General features: G+C 36.1%; 2 protein-coding genes across 4 annotated transcripts in view; both read right to left on the bottom strand.

Annotated features, from left to right (window-relative positions):
• LOC131938019 (high affinity copper uptake protein 1) overlaps nucleotides 1–3329 on the bottom strand; it is an 18367-nt gene extending 15038 nt beyond the window's left edge. Inside the window, exon 1 of one of the 2 annotated variants that reach the window (XM_059295827.1) lies at nucleotides 3230–3329. The gene's annotated coding sequence lies outside the window, so the exon portion shown is untranslated. Of the gene's footprint in view, nucleotides 1–3102 lie in introns of both variants that reach the window. The other variant, XM_059295826.1, reaches the window with a different exon arrangement.
• Nucleotides 3330–14695: 11366 nt separating this feature from the next.
• LOC131938021 (complement C3) overlaps nucleotides 14696–22901 on the bottom strand; it is a gene marked incomplete at its 5' end in the record, with an annotated part of 34559 nt that continues 26353 nt past the window's right edge. For both annotated transcript variants that reach the window (XM_059295829.1, XM_059295831.1), the window contains 5 exon segments: nucleotides 14696–15129; nucleotides 16488–16632; nucleotides 17234–17317; nucleotides 20591–20674; nucleotides 20851–20958. In XM_059295829.1, the coding sequence (XP_059151812.1) occupies nucleotides 14991–15129; nucleotides 16488–16632; nucleotides 17234–17317; nucleotides 20591–20674; nucleotides 20851–20958 (560 nt within the window).

The raw sequence follows: 22901 nt of genomic DNA, 5'->3' as shown, positions 1-22901 counted from the left end.
TCCAAATAAAATTTAGAGTAGTTTCCCTTGATAAAAATGTCTATTCGTATGTATATTGTGTTGATTTTGTTGTTTAAAATACATACCTGAAGAATATATTCGTTTTCGTTAGAAATTGTGATTAAGGGTTCGGGTATAGTAGAACTGCCATATGATATTAAATCATTATCTTGTTTTTAGTAACTATTGGGTGAGAGGGCAATCGTCGGGAAAAGTATGACGTCATTTATGGGCGACCCATTTAATTAAGCCTAGTTGTTTATTTTGTCTGTAGACATTAGTCTTAGGCCTACACTTTTTCTAAATTAAGATTATTGTGTTTTTTAAAATAGGTTCAAATTTTTATTAGTTACATTTGAATACCACATGTTTTTTTTTCTTTGTCTTCTGCTGTCATCAGTTTTTGAATTCTTCAGTAGTCAATGTTTACCCCTCCCCACCATCCATTACTACAACAAAAAAAAAACACCCACTATATATGTCATAGCGTAGATATATAGAATTAGACGAGTAGAGGTTACTAAGGACGGTACGAACTTGACGGTAGACGATTTGGTGCGAGAGTATTATGCGCGTGTTCAATAAAATATGTGTGGCGTGAGTGTGACGTGAGCATGGTGCGACAATGTACCGATGACGTAAGACGCAGCAGTGAAGTTAGTTGGGGGTTAGATATAGTAGAAGACGGACGTATTTTGTTTTTGATATTGTGCAAATGACCTATAAGTGTGAGTTAATAAAGTTCATGTTATTTCATAAACTAAGTTGTTGACATTGTTAATTAGTGTCTGCGGAACATAAGAGTGATTCCCGTCCTCCTCACGAGTATAATAGTTGCCGTATGAATAGTAGTAGATCAGAATATATTGAGAATTATATATAAACCCCCCATCACAATATAGTGATATCTCCCTCTAGAAAAAAAAAACTAGATCAACCTACAGTTCGTAGGAAAATTAGAATCTATTACTTATTCGTCTGTTAAAAAAAAAAGAAATACGTCATTTTTCTCAACCACGCCGTTTCATCCCCCACTAAGCACAACGTCACAAAGTTCGCGGCGCGCGTGACGTCATTTGTCATTAGGCTAATGTTTAAGAAAGAGATACCGCGTAATTAAAAAAAATCGAAACAGGCACTAAATGACTATGGCGATGAGACTTTAGCAACATTTAGCCTGACGAATAGATCTAAATGACTTTAGTTCGGTGAATTATATTGGTGTTTAATTTATTTCAGTGACATGATGTTCTCCCTCTACTATACAAATTCACGTGCTTTTAATTTCTGCAACATGCTGCCCTGAGACGTTCGGCTCTAAAATGCCCGTGACACAGCGGCTTCGGTAAATGCATTTAGGCTCCCGGTCCCACCTATAAACTTCTTCTGCCCATTAAGCTCCACGCAAAACGTGTGATTAATATGTGGACATAAGCGGCGCTAGTGGTGGTGTCAACAGGGGCCAAGCTCAGCTCTTAAAGGTGCTCCGCACTTCATAAAAGACAAAATTGATGTTCAGATATCGTCGGACTCTGGCGTTTTGCCGACGGCCGTACTCCTAATGCACAGTCTTAGAGGCTGTCCACTGCTAACACTATTTTATGTTAAATTTAAGCCAATACTGAGCTGTGGCTTTACATTAGCTCAGTGGCGTAGCGAGGTCGAGTGTCACCCGGTGCGGCACTTAATGGTGTCACGCCCCCCCCCCCCCCCAGAGGCGACAAACTTTCGATTTGTCCCATTTTACCTGCTAGTCAATACTTGTCTTGGACTCTTGTCGAATATTGTTGCCAGGAGCTACTTAATTTGAGCCTTGTTGTCAGAAGTTATTTCATTTGGAGTCAATGTAGTGTGGCCTATTTTCGTCGGTAGGCATTTAGTGGCAGGCTCTTTTTGGCGGGGATGATGTGCTGAGGTTGTTTAACACCGCTTAGTACAACAGGCATGCAATAGTTATGATCATTCGTTATGGCAAAAGTATGCATGAAAATGAACGCTTTATGTTCCTCATTTTCATTGAGCACAGCTTTATAGAAGATTCCAAAATAGACGTCACACATCCCCCCGACCACCCTGCGTAAGTTGACGTCATATTAGCATAGCATATGTGACATCGTTTATGGACAACCCCATATAAATAATATAACTCATTTTGGGTATTTGGTATCAACATTTTGACAACAAAGGTTATTCAAAATGTATAAAGGACTTGACATCTACCATAAATAACATTGCACACTTAAGGGGTGGAGTAACTGGTTTTGAGACGACGTTTTACGCGGGAAGGGGGAGGGTAAGAAACGTGAAACGTTAAGTATTTCGCCTAATACAAAAATGCTGAAAATATTTCTTTTTTGTTAGAATTATGGCTTGACTTTTTAATAGACAGTGCAAAAAGGTAATTTTCGACATTACGACTATTTCGTGACGGCGAAAATGGGGGGAGGGGGGGGGGTTAAGGTGAAGAGAGGTCAAAAAACGGGACGTCATTTATGATTAAATCACTAATTAAAGGAAAAAAGCATGAACATATTAAATGAAAATAGCAAACAAACAATAACACAAACAATAAGAATTAACTCAAACTAATATTTAAATAAACATTAGATATGTAGTGGTAGCTCTATTAAAAAAAGGGAGTATCTTAATGTATAAAAATTGCATCTCATAATAATAATTCTAGAACAGATGTTTATTGTCAGTCAATCAAATTGTTTAAAGGGCAGAATAAAAAAAAAACGCATGCTTTGTATTTAAACACAAGACTAGCGTATTTAATAGCAAACATCAATACAGTTCCATACAAATAGAAATTAAAGGGAAATGACTCAAAATAATATTTTCTTAAGATGGCCGCTGTTTTTAATAGCAAATTTAGTATCTGGAACATCGCTGTTAAACCTTAATTTCATGACATTTTTATTGATTTAACCCTTAAATGTGGTTTAATATTCAATTATCTTTAGTATTTAAGTAGAATATGCAAAAATTTATTCATATTTAAGCCATATGTATTAGTTACCTTATCCCTACATTACTAGTGACGGCCGAATTGATTACAGTTACGCTAAAACGATAGATTACCAACTTTAGTAAACTTACCTAAACTAGCTAGATTCTAGATTGAATGAAATTATTTTATTATAACAATTAAAAGAAGACTGAAGATAGATCTACTATGATCTATCTAGATTTAGAAAGAGTCTGTCAATGATAAAATTAAAAATACCACTTCCTAGTCCTTAGCAAGTCATTGAGAAATGAGTAGAATGACTTGTATTGTTTACATTTTAAAAGGCCTTACTAAATACCGTTTGTTAAGTAAATTGTGATAAACACACATTAAACTTAAAGTGGGAGTGAGCTCTCCTGTCATAAAATTTCTTATATAATATAATATATAGATCTATTCTTATAAATAACAGTAAGGGTTGGGGTCGCATTTCCAGTGGAATCGAGCTATCGAAATTTAGAAGTTTTGGATAGATTTATATTTGATTTTTCGAGAAAAAACACAGCGATTCTAGATATAGATTCTAAATCTACGCATAGGAGCTAATAGTTATATATCGTGCGGCGTCAAAACGGCCAATGACAAAACGGCCCCGTCAAAACGACCCCGACAAATCGGCCCCGACAAATAGGCCCCGTCAAAATGACCCCGTCAAAAGGGCCAGCGACATATGGACCCCGTCATATATAGGCTCCCGTCATTGAGGCTACCGACAAATAGGCTCCCGTTATATAGGCTCCCAACAAAAAGGCTCCAGTCAATAAGGCTTCTGACAAATAGGCTCCCGTCATTTTGGCTCCCGACATATAGGCTCCCGTCATTTAGTTTTTTCCACAAAACGGTCCTCGTCATTACGACTCCCGACAAAAAGGCTCCTGTCAATTTGGCTCCAGACAAAAGGACCACTGACACAGTGGCGTAGCTACCGTAAAGCTAGCGTAAGCAAGGCATAGGGGCCCTTTTCCCTCATAAAAAATTAAAACTTTTACAATGGAATTTTAATATTTGTTTAACTTCGTTTAACTCCTCTGTAGCATAACGCAGAGGCGTAGCGAAGGCGGGGCGGGGGTGCGGACCGCAACTGGTGACACCATTTAGGGGGGGTGACACCAAAGGCAAAAAATTGCAAAATTTATAGAATGAAATGCCATTTTTCCAGATCCATTAGTTAAAGTTAAATAGTCTTCTAAGTTCAAATAAAAAATTATATCAAGGGGGGGGGGGGGGGTGTGGCACCACGACGTAAACGTAAACTATAAAGAAAACAATGCTACATCCAACTGTATTATAAACAGACTGTAGATAAACATCGTTACTATTAAGTCTGCAGTGATTAAAGCTTATACACGTACGTGTACCAGTATGTGGTATATATATAAATTTTAGGCCTATGTAGGCCGATACACATACACACACACACACACACATATATATATATATATATATATATTATATATATATATATATATATATATATATATATATATATATATATATATATATATGTACGAGAAAAATGGCCCGTTGAGGAAGGATACAACGGGCACTAGGTTGATAGTGCTGTCTCTTTTCTCTAAACTAAAACCAAAACCAAAATCACCACCTTAAGTCAATTTAACCGGAAACGAAAAATGACATTAGGCGACTCTACTTGTCCCCCCACACACACACCTCAAAGCACATCTACCGTCCTATTTAACAAAATAGAATTTATATAGAAAATATACTTTACCAGTGTCCGCCCCCTGCTAGAAAATTTAGTCCACACGCACCCCCGAAAATTTCAAGTACCCCCCCCTCAGGGGAGGAAAAAGTCTGAAAGAAACACTGATCGTATTTGTCGATCATACAGACTAAAGATAGAGCCTACTTCTATAATTTAGAACTCGTTTCTTTCTTTTGTCCGATAAACCTCATTCTCGCAGACAGTGTTTCTTTCAGATATTTTTCTGGGGGTGGGGCACTTGAATTTTTGCAGAGGTGAATAAAATTATCCGGGGCGGGGGAGTCCGACACTGGTAAAAGTATAATATATTTTCTATATAAATTATATTTCGTTTTTAGGGGGAGGGATTAGACGTTCTACCGGAAGGGGGGGGGGGGTTAATTGGGCTTCGCCCCTACCCGAAGAGATGCATGAAAGAAACTATGCAAGCAAACCACTTTTTAGATTAGACACATGAATTAGGAGGTAATTAGATTATAGAATATCGATGACGACATTTCTTTTGAGTTGGGGGGGGGGGGGGGGCTTAGACGTTCTTACGCGGGGGTGGGGCTTCGCCCCTACCCGAACAATCGTATGAAAGAAACTCTTCCCGCAAACCACTATTAAGATTAGACAGAATTGGCTTTTTAATTCAATGTTTACTCGAGAATCAATGACGTCATATAATTGTGTGCACTATCCGGCTTTAGATTATTTTCTACTCTGTGCGCTAAATGTGTCGACGTCATACTTCGTTTTTCGAATTACTATGCATGTTTTTATTTTCCTTGTGTTTTCTCTAGAGCGTTCTTGTCAGACAGATAGATAGATAGATAGATAGATAGATAGATAGATAGATAGATAGATAGATAGATAGATAGATAGATAGATAGATAGATAGATAGATAGATAGATAGATAGATAGATAGATAGATAGATAGATAGATAGATAGATAGATAGATAGATAGATAGATAGATAGATAGATAGATAGATAGATAGATAGATAGATAGATAGATAGATAGATAGATAGATAGATAGATAGATAGATAGATAGATAGATAGATAGATAGATAGATAGATAGATAGATAGATAGATAGATAGATAGATAGATAGATAGATAGATAGATAGATAGATAGATAGATAGATAGATAGATAGATAGATAGATAGATAGATAGATAGATAGATAGATAGATAGATAGATAGATAGATAGATAGATAGATAGATAGATAGATAGATAGATAGATAGATAGATAGATAGATAGATAGATAGATAGATAGATAGATAGATAGATAGATAGATAGATAGATAGATAGATAGATAGATAGATAGATAGATAGATAGATAGATAGATAGATAGATAGATAGATAGATAGATAGATAGATAGATAGATAGATAGATAGATAGATAGATAGATAGATAGATAGATAGATAGATAGATAGATAGATAGATAGATAGATAGATAGATAGATAGATAGATAGATAGATAGATAGATAGATAGATAGATAGATAGATAGATAGATAGATAGATAGATAGATAGATAGATAGATAGATAGATAGATAGATAGATAGATAGATAGATAGATAGATAGATAGATAGATAGATAGATAGATAGATAGATAGATAGATAGATAGATAGATAGATAGATAGATAGATAGATAGATAGATAGATAGATAGATAGATAGATAGATAGATAGATAGATAGATAGATAGATAGATAGATAGATAGATAGATAGATAGATAGATAGATAGATAGATAGATAGATAGATAGATAGATAGATAGATAGATAGATAGATAGATAGATAGATAGATAGATAGATAGATAGATAGATAGATAGATAGATAGATAGATAGATAGATAGATAGATAGATAGATAGATAGATAGATAGATAGATAGATAGATAGATAGATAGATAGATAGATAGATAGATAGATAGATAGATAGATAGATAGATAGATAGATAGATAGATAGATAGATAGATAGATAGATAGATAGATAGATAGATAGATAGATAGATAGATAGATAGATAGATAGATAGATAGATAGATAGATAGATAGATAGATAGATAGATAGATAGATAGATAGATAGATAGATAGATAGATAGATAGATAGATAGATAGATAGATAGATAGATAGATAGATAGATAGATAGATAGATAGATAGATAGATAGATAGATAGATAGATAGATAGATAGATAGATAGATAGATAGATAGATAGATAGATAGATAGATAGATAGATAGATAGATAGATAGATAGATAGATAGATAGATAGATAGATAGATAGATAGATAGATAGAGATAGATAGATAGATAGATAGATAGATAGATAGATAGATAGATAGATAGATAGATAGATAGATAGATAGATAGATAGATAGATAGATAGATAGATAGATAGATAGATAGATAGATAGATAGATAGATAGATAGATAGATAGATAGATAGATAGATAGATAGATAGATAGATAGATAGATAGATAGATAGATAGATAGATAGATAGATAGATAGATAGATAGATAGATAGATAGATAGATAGATAGATATAGATAGATAGATAGATAGATAGATAGATAGATAGATAGACAGACAGCGAAACTATTATTATAGATGCTTTGTTTCCTGGGAGGGTACTTGAAATTTTCGGTGGCGGGGGTAGAATTTTCGGGGAGGGGGCGGACACTGGAAAAAGTATATAATTATATTTCGTTGAATGGGACGGTAGACATGTTTTTTTTTTGGGGGGGGGGGGGGGGGGGTGGGGGGGTGTGTGTGGGGGGTGGGGGGGGGGGTGGTGTGTGTGGGGGGTGGGGTGGTTTTAGTTTAGACTTTTTCCTCCCCAGAGAGGGGTGGGGGGTACTTGAAATTTTCGGGGGCGGGGGTAGAATTTTCGGGGAAGGGGCGGACACTGGAAAAAGTATATAATTATATTTCGTTGAATGGGACGGTAGACATGTTTTTTTTTGGGGGGGGGGGGGGGTGGGGGGGTGTGTGTGGGGGGTGGGGGGGGGGGTGGTGTGTGTGGGGGGTGGGGTGGTTTTAGTTTAGACTTTTTCCTCCCCAGAGAGGGGTGGGGGTACTTGAAATTTTCGGGGGCGGGGGTAGAATTTTCGGGGAAGGGGCGGACACTGGAAAAAGTATATAATTATATTTCGTTGAATGGGACGGTAGGCATGTTTTTTTTTTGGGGGGGGGGGGGTGGAGGGGTGGGGGGGGGTGGAGGGGTGGGGGGGGTGGTGTGTGTGGGGGGGCGGTGTGTGGAGGGGGTGGTGTGTGGGGGGGGTGGGGGTGGGGGGGGGTGTGTGGGGTGGGGGTGGGGGGTGTGTGGGGGTGGGGTGGGGTGGGGGTGGTGTGTGGGGGTGGGGTGGGTTGGTTTTAGTTTAGAGAAAAGAGACAGCACTATCAAGCTAGCGCCCGGTGTATCCTTCCTCAACGGGCCATTTTTCTCGTAGATACACAGACAGACAGCGAAACTATTACTATAGATATGCTTTGTTTCCTGGGAGGGGGTGACAATACGAAGTGCCGCACCGGGTGACGCAACTGGCCTAACGGCTGACGAAGGGGGCCCACTGATAATTTTTGCACAGGGGCCCAAAAATCCTAGCTACGCCACTGCACTGACAATACGGTTTCTGTAGAGACTAAGTCTCCCGGCAAAGCGGTCTCATTGAATATGACATCTGCCAGTGGGACCCCTTCATCAATATTCTTTAGAGTTAGCTTATCCAACACTTTTATGCATCTCTTGTTCGGCAGGCCTTATTTTTATATTAGTTTATCTATTATAAAATATAGTATGTTTTATGACATCCATAATTGAGTCGGTTATAGGCTGTTCTAACTCAGTGTGTGGGGCGAAGGGTCCACGCTGTACCTTCCTACCTGCAGTATGTTTGTAGGTTATCAAAACAAAATGCTGTTATCATGTAAACATCATGAATATCATACATTTACACTACTGTGCTCGCTTTTAAGCAACAGATCTTTTCTGTTGTAAATTAAACATTATCAAAACTTTAGAATAGGTGGAATTTAGCTGTTAAGGGCTCGATTTGTTTGTGAATTAATGTTGGTTAATGAAAAACAATTTCATTCGGGCATTTAAGGGCATGGGCGGGTGATGAGTACCAACTTCTTTATTTCCAAGTCTAAAGATGTAATACTTGGCTAATAGTTATAACTCAAAGAGTTAAGCATAAAAATATTTTTTTTAATTTTTTAAATCCTCCGTTGCCATGGTGACGGCGGCCATATTGGATTTTATTGACGATTTTTAAATGGAAATAACTCAAAAATGGTTTGTACAAATTTCATTAAAACTTAATATAATCTGCAGACACATGTGTTTAAGACTTCTTATTGATTACATTTTAAAAAAAGAAGATAGATTTTTTTTTACTTTTTTTTTCGATACATCACTGTAAAAATGTCATTATTTCGTCCAATTTTTTCACAATTTAAACAATAAAAAAAAAATCTTTACAAAAATTCCAAAAGTGTTCAATACGTTTTATTTGAACATATATACAGAGTAACTGGAGCAAATTTAGTTCAGTTCTGATAATTATTAACAAAGTTATTTCAACAATTGTACAAAAAAACATCAAACTGAGAAAAACGCAAAAAACCAACAAAAAGTTGCAAGAAATGAAAATTTACAGCTGTATGTCACTAAAATCGACCACATTCATAGCCTTAAGTATGGTGCTGCTGAATATATTCCTTCTGAGCTTGTTCGGCTGTTAGTTTTCTTTTTTTCTGGCGCTCTTTGTTTTACCTAGAGCTGTAGAAAAGCTGTTGTCAACGCGTCTTTTTTGGCGTCCTTCATTGAGTCTTCGACTATGGTTTCCTTCTTTTGACAGCAATGCCATAGCATGCCTGGGCCCAAAATTGAATTTTGCTATCGCAGAAACAGCAGTATATTTTGCATGGTCTCATGTCTAAAGCCCAGTGGCGTAGCCAGGATCGTCTCAATGGGGGGGGGGGGTTTCCAGTTTTTACCCGGGGACAAACTTTCCATTTGCACCCGCCCCTCAAACTTTCGATTATATATACCGAGGGGTCTATGGGGGGGGGGTTATGACCCCCCCTCACCCCCCCCCCCCTGCCTACGCCACTGCTAAAGCCAATTATGATAAGACGATGTCTTTGTTTATTGTGAATGGCCTTGTTCTGGATTCTTTTGCAGTTGTATACTTACGGTTTACAACATTTTTATTACTGCCACACCATGCTTGAAGCAAACCCTTTACACTGTTTTCATCAATAGTAGCCACTACATCACAGTGGGCGATGAAATGTATTGATAACATCTAGAAGCAAATCACATTCGACAATAATTCTGCATGGCTGTGGTTTACAATTAGCACTACTAGTACTAGATGTAACAGTGCTTTCTTCTGTCTGTAAAAACTGTGTCTTACATTGTCGCAGTTTCTTAGTAAATGTGCATATTACATCTGCACCAGTGCTTGTCTGAATGGTGCTAGATTGAGTAGAGGTAGCTTCAATCAGTTGCATTCGGACGTTCCCTTGCTTTAGTAAATTAGTTAGATGTTTGTGTGTATCTATTTTTAGCGAGTGTTTTGTTCTACCCATTATCGAAAGAGAAACAAATTAAATCGTCTCACTGCTTATGATAATTCACACAAACTAATCTAAACTGTTAATAGTATATTTAATTGAAATAAGTATATGTTAAAATAATGTAAGTATTTCACAGAAGCTTAGAGAAACAAAACTAGATCAAACTTAGCAACGCGCTGAAACTAAGGGAATGTTTACTCCCGAAGCGAAACGACCAATCGCTGACTAGCTTCCGCCGTTGAACGCCAATGAAAAAATTGGGGTAAAAAATTTGCATACCGGAAAAACCCGACTGAGTAAAATAAACAACTTTATGACGTAGAAAAATAATCACATTAAAATAAGTATTTTGATTGGTCCTTTAATTTTAGAACAAATAAAGAAAGGAGGTCACGGCCTTTCCATTGATATGAAACACATTAGGTTTCCGTGAAGCCTAATAGTACTTTTCTAGGTCGAAAAATGGCTATTTTTACCAAAAAATTAACAAATGACCCTGTACACACTACTTTGAACCCGGTTTTTTATAAATAAATACTGTTTTTAGGGTCATAACAATGTCATTTTTAGATTCAACGATGGTTATTCTGTATAGAACAAGTAAAAGTGGGAAATCGATGATTTAGTGGATTTATGACGAAAAGTACACCCGCCCATGTCCTTAAAAGAGGTAATAGTGGTATTGGAGGTAGGGCACAATGGTTACTTTTATGCCAATAGTGGTCATGCCATTCATTGGTCTGGAGCCAATATGTCGGGAGTAATTTTGTCAAAAGCCAATATGTCGTGAGCCCAATTGCCGGGAGCCAATATGTCCTGAGCCTATTTGTCAGGGGTTAATATGTCGGGAGTCCATTTGTCGGGAGCCTAAATATCGGGAGCCTATATGTCGCAAGTCAATATGACGGGAGCCTATTTGAGGGGAGCCAATAAGTCGGGGCCCTTTTGACGGGGCTATTTTGACTGGGTCGTTTTGTCGGGGGTCGATTTGACGGGGTCAAATTAACGGGGCCGTTTTGACGGGGCTGATTTGTCCCGGGCCGTTTTGACAGGGCACCGTTATATATATATATATATATATATATATATATATATATATATATATATATATATATATATATATATATATATATATATATATATATATATAAAGTAACTGAATACAGGAGGTCACTCAAAAATCAAATCTAATAAGAGAATTTCGTCTACCTAACTGAAACGTCTCTACTCAATTGCTTTTTAAAAAAATATATTTGTAACACTCACTCAGTGGGGATGCTTTTTACCCACTGAGGTGTTGTGTTAAAACGGGCTGACCCTGAGATTTAGGACACACTGAAACGACGCTGTTGTCAAACTACTGGCTTTATTCACATTACATCGAGCCATAAACGCCGATGTAGAACAACAGTAGAAAACAGTGTAGAAAACAGTAGATCACAGCAAAACAAAAACCAAAGAAGTCGACGATGACGACGACGATTAATTGTAGCCCTTCATTAGGTCTACATTGTCATAATCATAGGTACCGTCACCCTCCGTGTCCAAATACAGCAGCCTTGGGTCTGACTGACACGGCTAGGCACGAACTACCCATAATCCCATGACATGTGACACAAAATCGCTCACCGAAGAGCATGCAAAACAAGTTATTAAAAAGTCTAGTGACAATTTAAGCGCAATTTCCTTATGTTATCCATAACAATTTTAAATCGAGATAAATCATATATTCAGCAATTAAATAATGCAACACAAGTAGTTTTAATAATTCAAAACAAAATAGAAAAAATATTTATTAACGAGATTTAAAAATATTGTTCTAAATTATGGCAGGAATAACCTATATCAACGGTAGGCCTACACGATGCTCAGTTTAAACGTTACCTCTCACTAGCGACTGCCACAGCCGGTGTGCTTGGTTTGGAACTTCACCGCTTCGCTTCTTCTAGTGGTGAGACGCGAAGGGATGAGGGTGGTAGAAATATTTGTATATTCTTAGTAATCTTAGCCAATACAAATTAGAAGAAATTAATTTTTTGTGACCGAACGAAAGGATATTTTTGAAAACCTTCTTCGGCAATATTGTTCTAAATTATGGCAGGAATCGATTGGTAAATGTTTCAAGTCGCTAAAAGGTCTGGTTGCCGAGATATGGGCCAAAAACTGCATTCTTTCGAGGTTTTTTTGGCTTTTCCGGGAAATCCAGGAAGGAATTCCGGGAATTTTTTTGGCCTATGTTCATCCTCGGAACTTGCTTAACATATTTGCTTTTGGAACTAGTCCTCGATATTGCTTCGTTGAGGAGGAGATACGACTTAAAGCTGCGGACACAATTCCATCCATTCATACATCCAGAAATGACGAGTTAATAATCGCAATCCCTCAGTATGGAAATTGCGCTAAAAACTACATAAACAGTTGCGGTCCCAAAGGGGCCGCAATCCAGTGAATTACAACTTTATTACTTATCCCCCCCCCTTGGCTGGTAACCATATGTGTTACATATTAAAATGTTGTTTTACGTTGTTTTTTTTAAACGGCGTCCTTTGCCTACTGTTGTTACAGTTATTAAATAAATAAATTAAAGTTAAGTAAAGTTATAGTGTTCCCTAAGAAATTAAGTATTACTACCAGTTAACGGAAAATCGTTCAAAAGTTGATAGATACATGCCAATACAAACTTATTCCCTTTCGACACGTCCTCAATTAGATCCAGACAGTTGGAGCACCGTTATGTGTGGTCAAATGTAAAAAAAAATTAAAATCTCATGCTTACAATGTAGGAAGGATGTGAAAAAATACACGTATCAAAAGCAATCATAAGCCTACGGTTCGTATTTTTACTAGGAACAAAATTCGGTCAAATGTCAAAATGTGTATAAAAGTGTACAGTGTGTCTCTACTGATAGCTTACTGATATAGACCTAAACACATACATACAAATTCTTCCACTTAACTAAACAGTACTTTAAGTTATGTTAAATTACAAACACAAACAGACTGACATACCGACTATATTGCAAAACTAAGTTTTTCCCCATTCAGGAAGGTGTGAAACATCAAGAATGGTCAAAATCTGGATTTTTTGGACTTTATAAATAAATGAATAAAAGTATTGAGAAGGGTTCGGTGAATATGCATGTAAGCTGGTAGGGTTCGGTACTTCCAAAAAGGTTAAGAACCCCTGCTTTAGAGTGTAGTTTAAGGAAAGCTTATTTGGTCTACATTTGCTCGTGTCGTTAGAACCCCTGCTTTAGAGTGTAGTTTGTAGAAGCTGAAAGCATATTTGGTCTACACTTGCTCGTGTCGTTAGAACCCCTGCTTTAGAGTGTAGTTTGTAGAAGCTGAAAGCATATTTGGTCTACACTTGCTCGTGTCGTTAGAACCCCTGCTTTAGAGTGTAGTTTGTAGAAGCTGAAAGCATATGAATATGTGGTCTACTTTTGCTCGTGTCTTTAGAACGATTTCGATAATAGTGTACCAGAGTTTTAAATTATCAGTTCGGTTGAACAAAGCAACAAAACAACAGCAGTCATCGTGTTGTACCATTTTTATACATCGTTTAGTGGGTCTAGTGGTTACCCTATAGGAAAATTGCAGTATTAGGACTTGTTATGAAACAAGCAATAAAAAAAATGATTTATTCAGTACAACATACTAGTTTTCTTAGCTCTTAAATTTTCGGAAACAGTATCGCCTTCCACCCACCCGCTCCGACCGTATGATATTTTACTGATCGGATAGCGATCTAAGCAGAGTTTCATCCAGGCATCGACTTCCCCCAATCGAATGTGACCAGTGTTTCTTCCCGACTTTTTTCTCGGGAGGGGGGGGGCGGACACTATAAGTAAAAATGTATGTTTACTATATAAAATCAATCTCGTACGGAAGGGCTAGAGCCCCCCCCCCCCCCCCAAGAGATGCCTGGAAGAAACTCTTACTGACATAATTTAAGGATATACCTTATAAGAGGCTTAATGAAATTTAAACCCATGTGAATTCACAATGAACCCTCGGCCGTGTCGGGATTTTTCTCCCGCAGACAAGAAATCAAGAGCAACGATGTACAGCATTAGCATATTATCGTATTATAACGAGCATTTTAAAAAATACTTTGATCAATATAAGTTTTTAATAATTACAACAAGCGTGATCAATAGGCTATAGATCTAGAACCCAACTAAAAACGTGAAACAACAAAAAGTCTTACAAACTGCGTCTTTTCTTTAGCCGTAATTCTGCAGGTATGTATCACATTTTTACCGTCTCGACATTTCGCATTTTACAAAGACCACAGTTAATGGGGTGTTTTACTTGTATAAACGTTACAGAATATTACGTAACAAACAACACAAGTGGAATCAGCATATTATATGTTTAATGCTCCATATATTTGAAAATAAAATCCTGTACATTCAACATTAATATCAATATCAGTTCATGTAATAATAATTAATAAAACAACTTTTCACATGCAAAATTGTTAGTTTCCATTTGGCATTTTGACCTTTCAGTTACGTTGTTGATACGCTTCCAAATTACTAGCATCCTCTTCTTTCATTTATTTTTACAGTCGCCGTTTAACAACAATATAGTTGTATGTTTCCATAGTGTTTATATTTAATAAGTTGTACAGGTATGTTTCAAGTTATACTTTTATGCTGGGCAATTATTAAAAGCCTTGAAAGCATCTTGCAAGTAGAAAAATGGTAATGCTGGCTTGAGTGTATTGGATAAATCGTTAGGGGAAGCTACTCTTAAGAACAAAGCATTTTCATCCAGCAGATACCGATATCTGAGAAAAAAAGGAATGTAATGTAAAATTTAGAAATAGAAATGAAAATCTGTGAATAAATGTGGGAGCCGTTTGACACGGCCGAGTTGTCAAGAATCCTTTCATCATTAATCATTATTTTTGACATGAATAAAAATAATGTTTTTTTTTTACAGATTGTACTAGATCTAGATCTAATAGTAATAGTAAGCAGCCGTAAAAACAACAACAAAAAAAATTGTTAAAAAACAATTACAGTGATGCAACTGTATTAATAACTCACTGTAAGGTTAGGCAAGGGGTAGGCTCCAGAAAAAAAACCCACCCTAATATAATTAATAAGCTTTAGTTATTTATGTGTGTGTATCTAAGCTAGAGTACTTAAAGTTTAAAGGAAAATAATATTTAAATGCATCAGGGGCTCTTCTAAAAGTACTCAGTGTAAAGAAGTAAGGTTGCCAAGGCGATGGCTGCAATCTTAAAAAATTAAAAGAAAAAAAAAAAACAGCACTTTGTGGAGGTCCCAAGGTTCAAAATTTAACATAAGGTCTATATATCTAGTTCATATAATATATATCTAGGCCTATATGACTATATTTATATTGATCATGTCTTATATAATCATTGATCATTCTTTTACTCACTCAACTAGTCAGCTGGCTAGTTTTTGTAACAGGAAACACTCTATTTTTTTTTCTTCAAAATTTGGTATGGCTGATATACCATTACAATTAATGATAATGCTAAATTGAATAGTATTTCACCATGCAAAATTCAGGAAAAAAAAAACCAGTTCTTGTCTAATTCAATTTAGTGAACGATTATTGAAGGCAACCATATCCATAGCATATCTCACTCTTTAAAATGAACCTAAACGGCAAAGTGCTCACGCTATAGCCCGGGGTGCCAAATTGCACCGTGCTGGGGCATTCCCCCTTAAAAAAAATTAAAGTATTATTCCCCAGAAACCTCCACAGGTGTACTATCAACCTGTGATAATAGCTAGTAACACAACCTGTTATGAAAAACAACCAATAAATGAAAGAAGGTATTCCTACCAAAAATATTTTAGTACTCTATAGTGCATTTGTTTTTATTTGAGATGGATGTAAACATTTTAAAATATTCATTTAAGTTTTGAAATTTTTGTTTTAGAATAAAATATTTAATAGCAACCAATTCAATTCAATAAAGAATATGAAATAAAATAGACAAAGGTTATTACATTTTGTGTAACTATTTGTATAACTTGTGACCCCAGTAACATATCTACAATTTGTGAATCTGAACTGGTTTTTAGTCATCATGTTTACTTCTCACCAAATATTTTAAAGAGAAATTTGAAATATGATGTCAAAGTTTGAGCCTCTGAGACTTACATTTCCTGTCCTGTCCGGTCCACCAACTTCTCTACATCATCAGACAGCATGTAGATGCTTTCATTCTTGAACATGTAGAGGGGGCAGGAACAAGAACTTGGTGTAATCAGCGTGATTACTTCCCCTGGGAACAGTCTATGTGTACCTGTCAAGGGTTAGGGCTAATCATCATTAACATCACAAGCTAGGGCTAGACATCATTAACATTAAAGGTTAGAGATTATTAACATCAAGGGCTAGGGCTAATCATCATTAATATCAAGGGTTAGGGCTAATCATAATTAACATCACAAGCTAGGGCTAGACATCATTGACATTAAAGGTTAGAGATTATTAACATCAAGGGCTAGGGCTAATCATTATTAACATCACAGGCTAGGGCTAGACATAATTAACATTAAAGGTTAGAGATTATTAACATCAAGGGCTAGGGCTAATCATCATTAACATCAAGGGTTAGGGGTAGACATTATTAACATCAAGGGTTAGGGCTAATCATAATTAACATCAAGGGTTAGGGCTAGACATTAACATCAAGGGTTAGGGCTAGACATTAACATCAAGGGTTAGGGCTAGACATTAACATCAAGGGTTAGGGCTAGACATTAACATCAAGGGTTAGGGCTAGACATTAACATCAAGGGTTAGGGCTAGACATTAACATCAAGGGTTAGGGCTAATCATAATTAACATCAAGGGTTAGGGCTAGACATTAACATCAAGGTTATGGCTTGTCATGGACCCACCTGTTTTATTGAGGGATATAACTTGCGCTTTGATCTCAGCCCACTGAAGTTGATCAGCAACATCAACAAACTTGACCTGATAGACTACAAGAAAATAAAAATAAAAATTCATAAAAAAACGTTTTAATAACAAGCTTTTATGTAATAATGCACTAAAAAGTAGAAAATAAATTATATACTACTATTTAAATAACTATAAAGAAAAGAGTGGGTCACTTTAGTACAGTGGTTCCCAAACTTTTTCGAGTGGCGACCCCCTTTTATAAAAAGTAAGTGACCCGCGACCCCCATAGAATTAAAAAGTCGAAATTAGTGAGGAAATTAATAACCACTAAAATGTGATTTCTAGTAGACTTTCAATGTTAATTATTCTTGATAACTGTTTTAATGCAAATGTTGAAATTGAAGGCCTATCACTGGCCTCAACATTCGCGGTTGAGTTTTTGTTAATGCCAACCTCATATCATTCTTAGCATCTAATTCATTTCTTTGTTTGTTTTTTTTTTAATTGGAGAAGGCACAAAAGGAACTAAAACTCAAAAGGTAATCAATTTCACGTTTGGGTATGAATGGTGCATACTACATCAAAATTGTTTAAGCAGTTTTTCATTCAACACGATACTTGACGTGGAATCATTTCGCAAATTTAAAAATTCATCTTGTAATTTACCGGGAATGCTGGCAACATCAAGGGAAGCAGAGGATGAATAATGTGTCCATGCAGATTCTTCTTCTTTCAGCTCAGGGAAATAACGCCGCAGTTTGTTTTCAAGAAATTCAAGATGCCCAGAATCCTCTTTCAAATTTTTATTTATCTCACAATCAGATTCATTTAACACACTGCAGAGTTACCTAAACATGGCAATATTTCTAATATTTATTTTTTGTTCGCCAATTTTGCAGCTTTGATAAAAATGCCAAGAGATTATCTTGAAAAGAAATAATTTTAGTTCATGTGACACATATGGTCACCAGCCAGGGGAGGGAAAAATTTGAGTTGCAGCCCCTGTGGGGAGTGGCCCTGTTGACGTAGTTGTTTTTTTCATGCTCTTGTGAGCGATGTTACCTGTGTCCCATGTCATGTGACATGGGACTGTGGGTAGTTTTATGCCTAGCCGTGCCAGTCACACGCAAGGCTGCTGTCTGTGGACACGGTGACCAAGATGTAGACCTAATGAAGGTAGTGTAGTTACATAAATTATGTTTGTTAAAATACTTATTTGTGTATTCCTGCTAGTGCTGCATGTGCACACTAGTTAGGTTGAGTAATTATATAAGTATTTATTTGTAGTACTACTTATTGGTACTTGTTGGCAGTACTGTGTACTGGCCAAAACATATTTTATTGTACCCGTGTATATTGTAGCCTACACGTGGTGTTGTCAGGAATGTAACTTTTTCTTTACTTTTGTTTAAGGGCTACAGTTTTCTTTTTGGTTACAGTTTGGTTTTTTTGTTTTTGGTCAGTAGTACGACGAGAGAAAAAATTCTGAAGACAGTGTTCTGCATCGCAGTCATGGCTCGATGCTGTGAATAAAGGAGTACTAGACAACAACTGTCGGTGTCAGTGTGTTCTTAATCTCAGGGTCAGCCAATCTTAACCACAACACCTCAGTGGGTAAAAGCATCCCCACTGAGTGAGGGTTACAGTTACATTCATTTTCAAGTTAAGCTTATGTTGATGTTCGAATATATCTGCTAGGTTTGCTACTCTCTCCAACCACTCTATTTCGTTAAAGTATATCAAAAGGTCTTGTTTCCCTTGAACTTTCAAGAACAACTTGATTTCATTTTTCAATTAAAAAACACGATTCACATTTCCTTTTGACAGCCAGCTTACAGTGTAAAAAAGCAGAACCTCTTGATCTTTATTCAAGTCTTTGCACAGTTCTTTAAACAGACTGACGTTTAGGGCTCCAGATTTAATATAATGTATGACTATTAGCAATGGGGTCAGGAGAGTCTTGCTGGTGAGGGTATACCAGTGAATCATGCATTGGATTCCCCTTGGTTAGGGAGCTAAATATTTTACTTTTTTTTTACATGCATGACGCACCATCCGTACAATATCACAAAATATCAACTCTTCTTTGCTATCATCCAAAGGAATATATTTCACAGACAACCAACTACGAACACGAACTTACATGTTTTGATTCATCAACTTGAAAAATCAAACGATGGTGAAAGTTTGATTTAATTTTAAATTAAAAACATCTGTGGATATGTCTTCTATATCCAGCTGAATAGTATTATTAGACAGATATATTTTGTTTCATCTTTACTGTACTGGAATCACCAAGAATTAATTCTACCATCTTCAACATGCAGGGTTTGATGAGAATTTCTCCTATTGTGTAAGGTTTTTTGCTTGGTAATTTCTAATGCAACTTCATATGATGCTTGCACTAATGCTGCAGTTTCTTGGTAAAAACTTCCTGTTCGATCCAGACTGTGACGTTTGCAACTAGCTTCAGGACGACGAAAGAACTCAAAATGCTGTTTTTGCTTTGAAAGCTTGATAGACTCATGACTGAGAACAACTTTGCACAGTACACACTGATTATTTATTCCATTTCCATTGTGATTTTAGTAAAGCCGAATTTCAGATATTCTTCTATGCTTTTTTTAAATTGCTAGGGTTTAGTCAACCAGTTGCGACCCCCCAGAAAGCCCTTCGTGACCCCTAGGGTGGTCGCGACCCCCAGTTTGAGAACCAAAGCTTTAGTACCTATTGGATACCTTTACTAATATTTGAGAAGAGACCCACACTTTTCTTCATAGTTATTTAAATAGTAGTGTATAATTTATTTTCTACTTTTTAGTGCATTATTACATAAAAGCTTGTTATTAAAACGCTTTTTTATGAATTTTTTTTTCCAGCACTTTACATGTTTTATTTACAATAGAGTTACATGACTAAAAACCATGGCGCGTCTATTGAACATGATGACACGATTTTGCCGTGATGACGAGTTTTATTGCCTTTCTCTTCCCTGTTTTATCGTAGTCCCCCTCGCTCCAAGTGGGACGTGATGACATGTGTGGTCAGAACTTCCTACTAATTCGGTCCAAATTTTAATTAATTCATAAAAAATTAATTAGGCGACCATGTTAGTCAAATTGACTGTCACGATGCATCGTCTTCATGTCTTGACCCACATACCAACTACGAACCGTATCTGTCAGCTACAAGTGCCTGCAATTTCGCTCGGCCGTTTCGATCTAGACAGACAAACTGACAACAGACAGAGGATGCAAGTTAAATAAAAGCTTGTAAAAAGCAGCCCCAAGTCATTAAGTTGGATGTGCACCAAGTGCTGTATGTATGTTCAGATGTGTTAGAAAGTAACTTACCAATGGGAGATTCACAGACTAGTTGCTTGGCATCATGTAAGCTGATCTCATCAATAGCACTAGGCTTACAGGTGCTACACATCCCTGCAGGGGAACCAATCATTTCAACATTCACTTGCATATAAGAGTTTTTTGTCATATTAAACAGATCTACATTTGGACAAACAGTTCAAATGCTTGAGTCACAATAGGAGCCTTCATAATTTTTGGACAAATTATCAAACTGGTATTGAAGTTCTCTTTGAAGTAAATTTTATTACCTGAATAACATTTACATTCTCCTCTGTTGGTGTTAGAAAAATCAGCACAAAAAACTTTTAGGCTTTCCTGGCTGGCTGGTGGCATGTACTCCAGACTGCATGATGGCTCTAGAGAAATATAAGATACATCATGGCTCTAGAGAAATATAAGATACATCATGGCTCTAGAGAAATATAAGATACATCATGGCTCTAGAGAAATATAAGATACATCATGGCTCTAGAGAAATATAAGATACATCATGGTTCTAGAGAAATATAAGATACATCATGGCTCTAGAGAAATATAAGATACATCATGGCTCTAGAGAAATATAAGATACATCATGGTTCTAGAGAAATATCAGATACATCATGGCTCTAGAGAAATATAAGATACATCATGGCTCTAGAGAAATATAAGATACATCATGGTTCTAGAGAAATATCAGATACATCATGGCTCTAGAGAAATATAAGATACATCATGGCTCTAGAGAAATATAAGATACATCATGGCTCTAGAGAAATATAAGATACATCATGGCTCTAGAGAAATATAAGATACATCATGGTTCTAGAGAAATATAAGATACATCATGGCTCTAGAGAAATATAAGACACATCATGGCTCTAGAGAAATATAAGATACATCATGGCTCTAGAGAAATATAAGATACATCATGGTTCTAGAGAAATATAAGATACATCATGGTTCTAGAGAAATATAAGATACATCATGGCTCTAGAGAAATATCAGATACATCATGGCTCTAGAGAAATATAAGATACATCATGGCTCTAGAGAAATATAAGATACATCATGGCTCTAGAGAAATATAAGATACATCATGGCTCTAGAGAAATATAAGATACATCATGGCTCTAGAGAAATATAAGATACATCATGGTTCTAGAGAAATATCAGATACATCATGGCTCTAGAGAAATATAAGATACATCATGGTTCTAGAGAAATATAAGACATATCATGGCTCTAGAGAAATATAAGATACATCATGGCTCTAGAGAAATATAAGATACATCATGGTTCTAGAGAAATATAAGATACATCATGGTTCTAGAGAAATATAAGATACATCATGGTTCTAGAGAAATATAAGATACATCATGGTTCTAGAGAAATATAAGATACATCATGGTTCTAGAGAAATATAAGATACATCATGGTTCTAGAGAAATATAAGATACATCATGGTTCTAGAGAAATATAAGATACATCATGGCTCTAGAGAAATATAAGATACATCATGGCTCTAGAGAAATATAAGATACATCATGGTTCTAGAGAAATATCAGATACATCATGGCTCTAGAGAAATATCAGATACATCATGGTTCTAGAGAAATATAAGATACATCATGGCTCTAGAGAAATATCAGATACATCATGGCTCTAGAGAAATATAAGATACATCATGGCTCTAGAGAAATATAAGATACATCATGGTTCTAGAGAAATATAAGATACATCATGGCTCTAGAGAAATATCAGATACATCATGGCTCTAGAGAAATATAAGATACATCATGGCTCTAGAGAAATATCAGATACATCATGGCTCTAGAGAAATATCAGATACATCATGGCTCTAGAGAAATATAAGATACATCATGGCTCTAGAGAAATATAAGATACATCATGGTTCTAGAGAAATATAAGATACATCATGGCTCTAGAGAAATATCAGATACATCATGGCTCTAGAGAAATATAAGATACATCATGGCTCTAGAGAAATATAAGATACATCATGGCTCTAGAGAAATATAAGATACATCATGGCTCTAGAGAAATATAAGACATATCATGGCTCTAGAGAAATATAAGATACATTATGGCTCTAGAGAAATATAAGATACATCATGGTTCTAGAGAAATATAAGATACATCATGGCTCTAGAGAAATATAAGATACATCATGGCTCTAGAGAAATGTAAGATACATCATGGTTGTATAGAAATATAAGATATATCATCATTATGCTGTATAGCACTATTTAAAACCTAGTCACCATAGTACTCTTGGCAGAGCCCAGGGCACACTGGG

This window comes from Physella acuta, unplaced genomic scaffold, assembly GCF_028476545.2.
Source record: "Physella acuta isolate Inbredline_101_S28 unplaced genomic scaffold, ASM2847654v3 ptg000228l, whole genome shotgun sequence".
NCBI classification, from domain to species: Eukaryota; Metazoa; Mollusca; class Gastropoda; family Physidae; genus Physella; species Physella acuta.
This window is presented reverse-complemented; position numbering and strand designations above follow the sequence as displayed.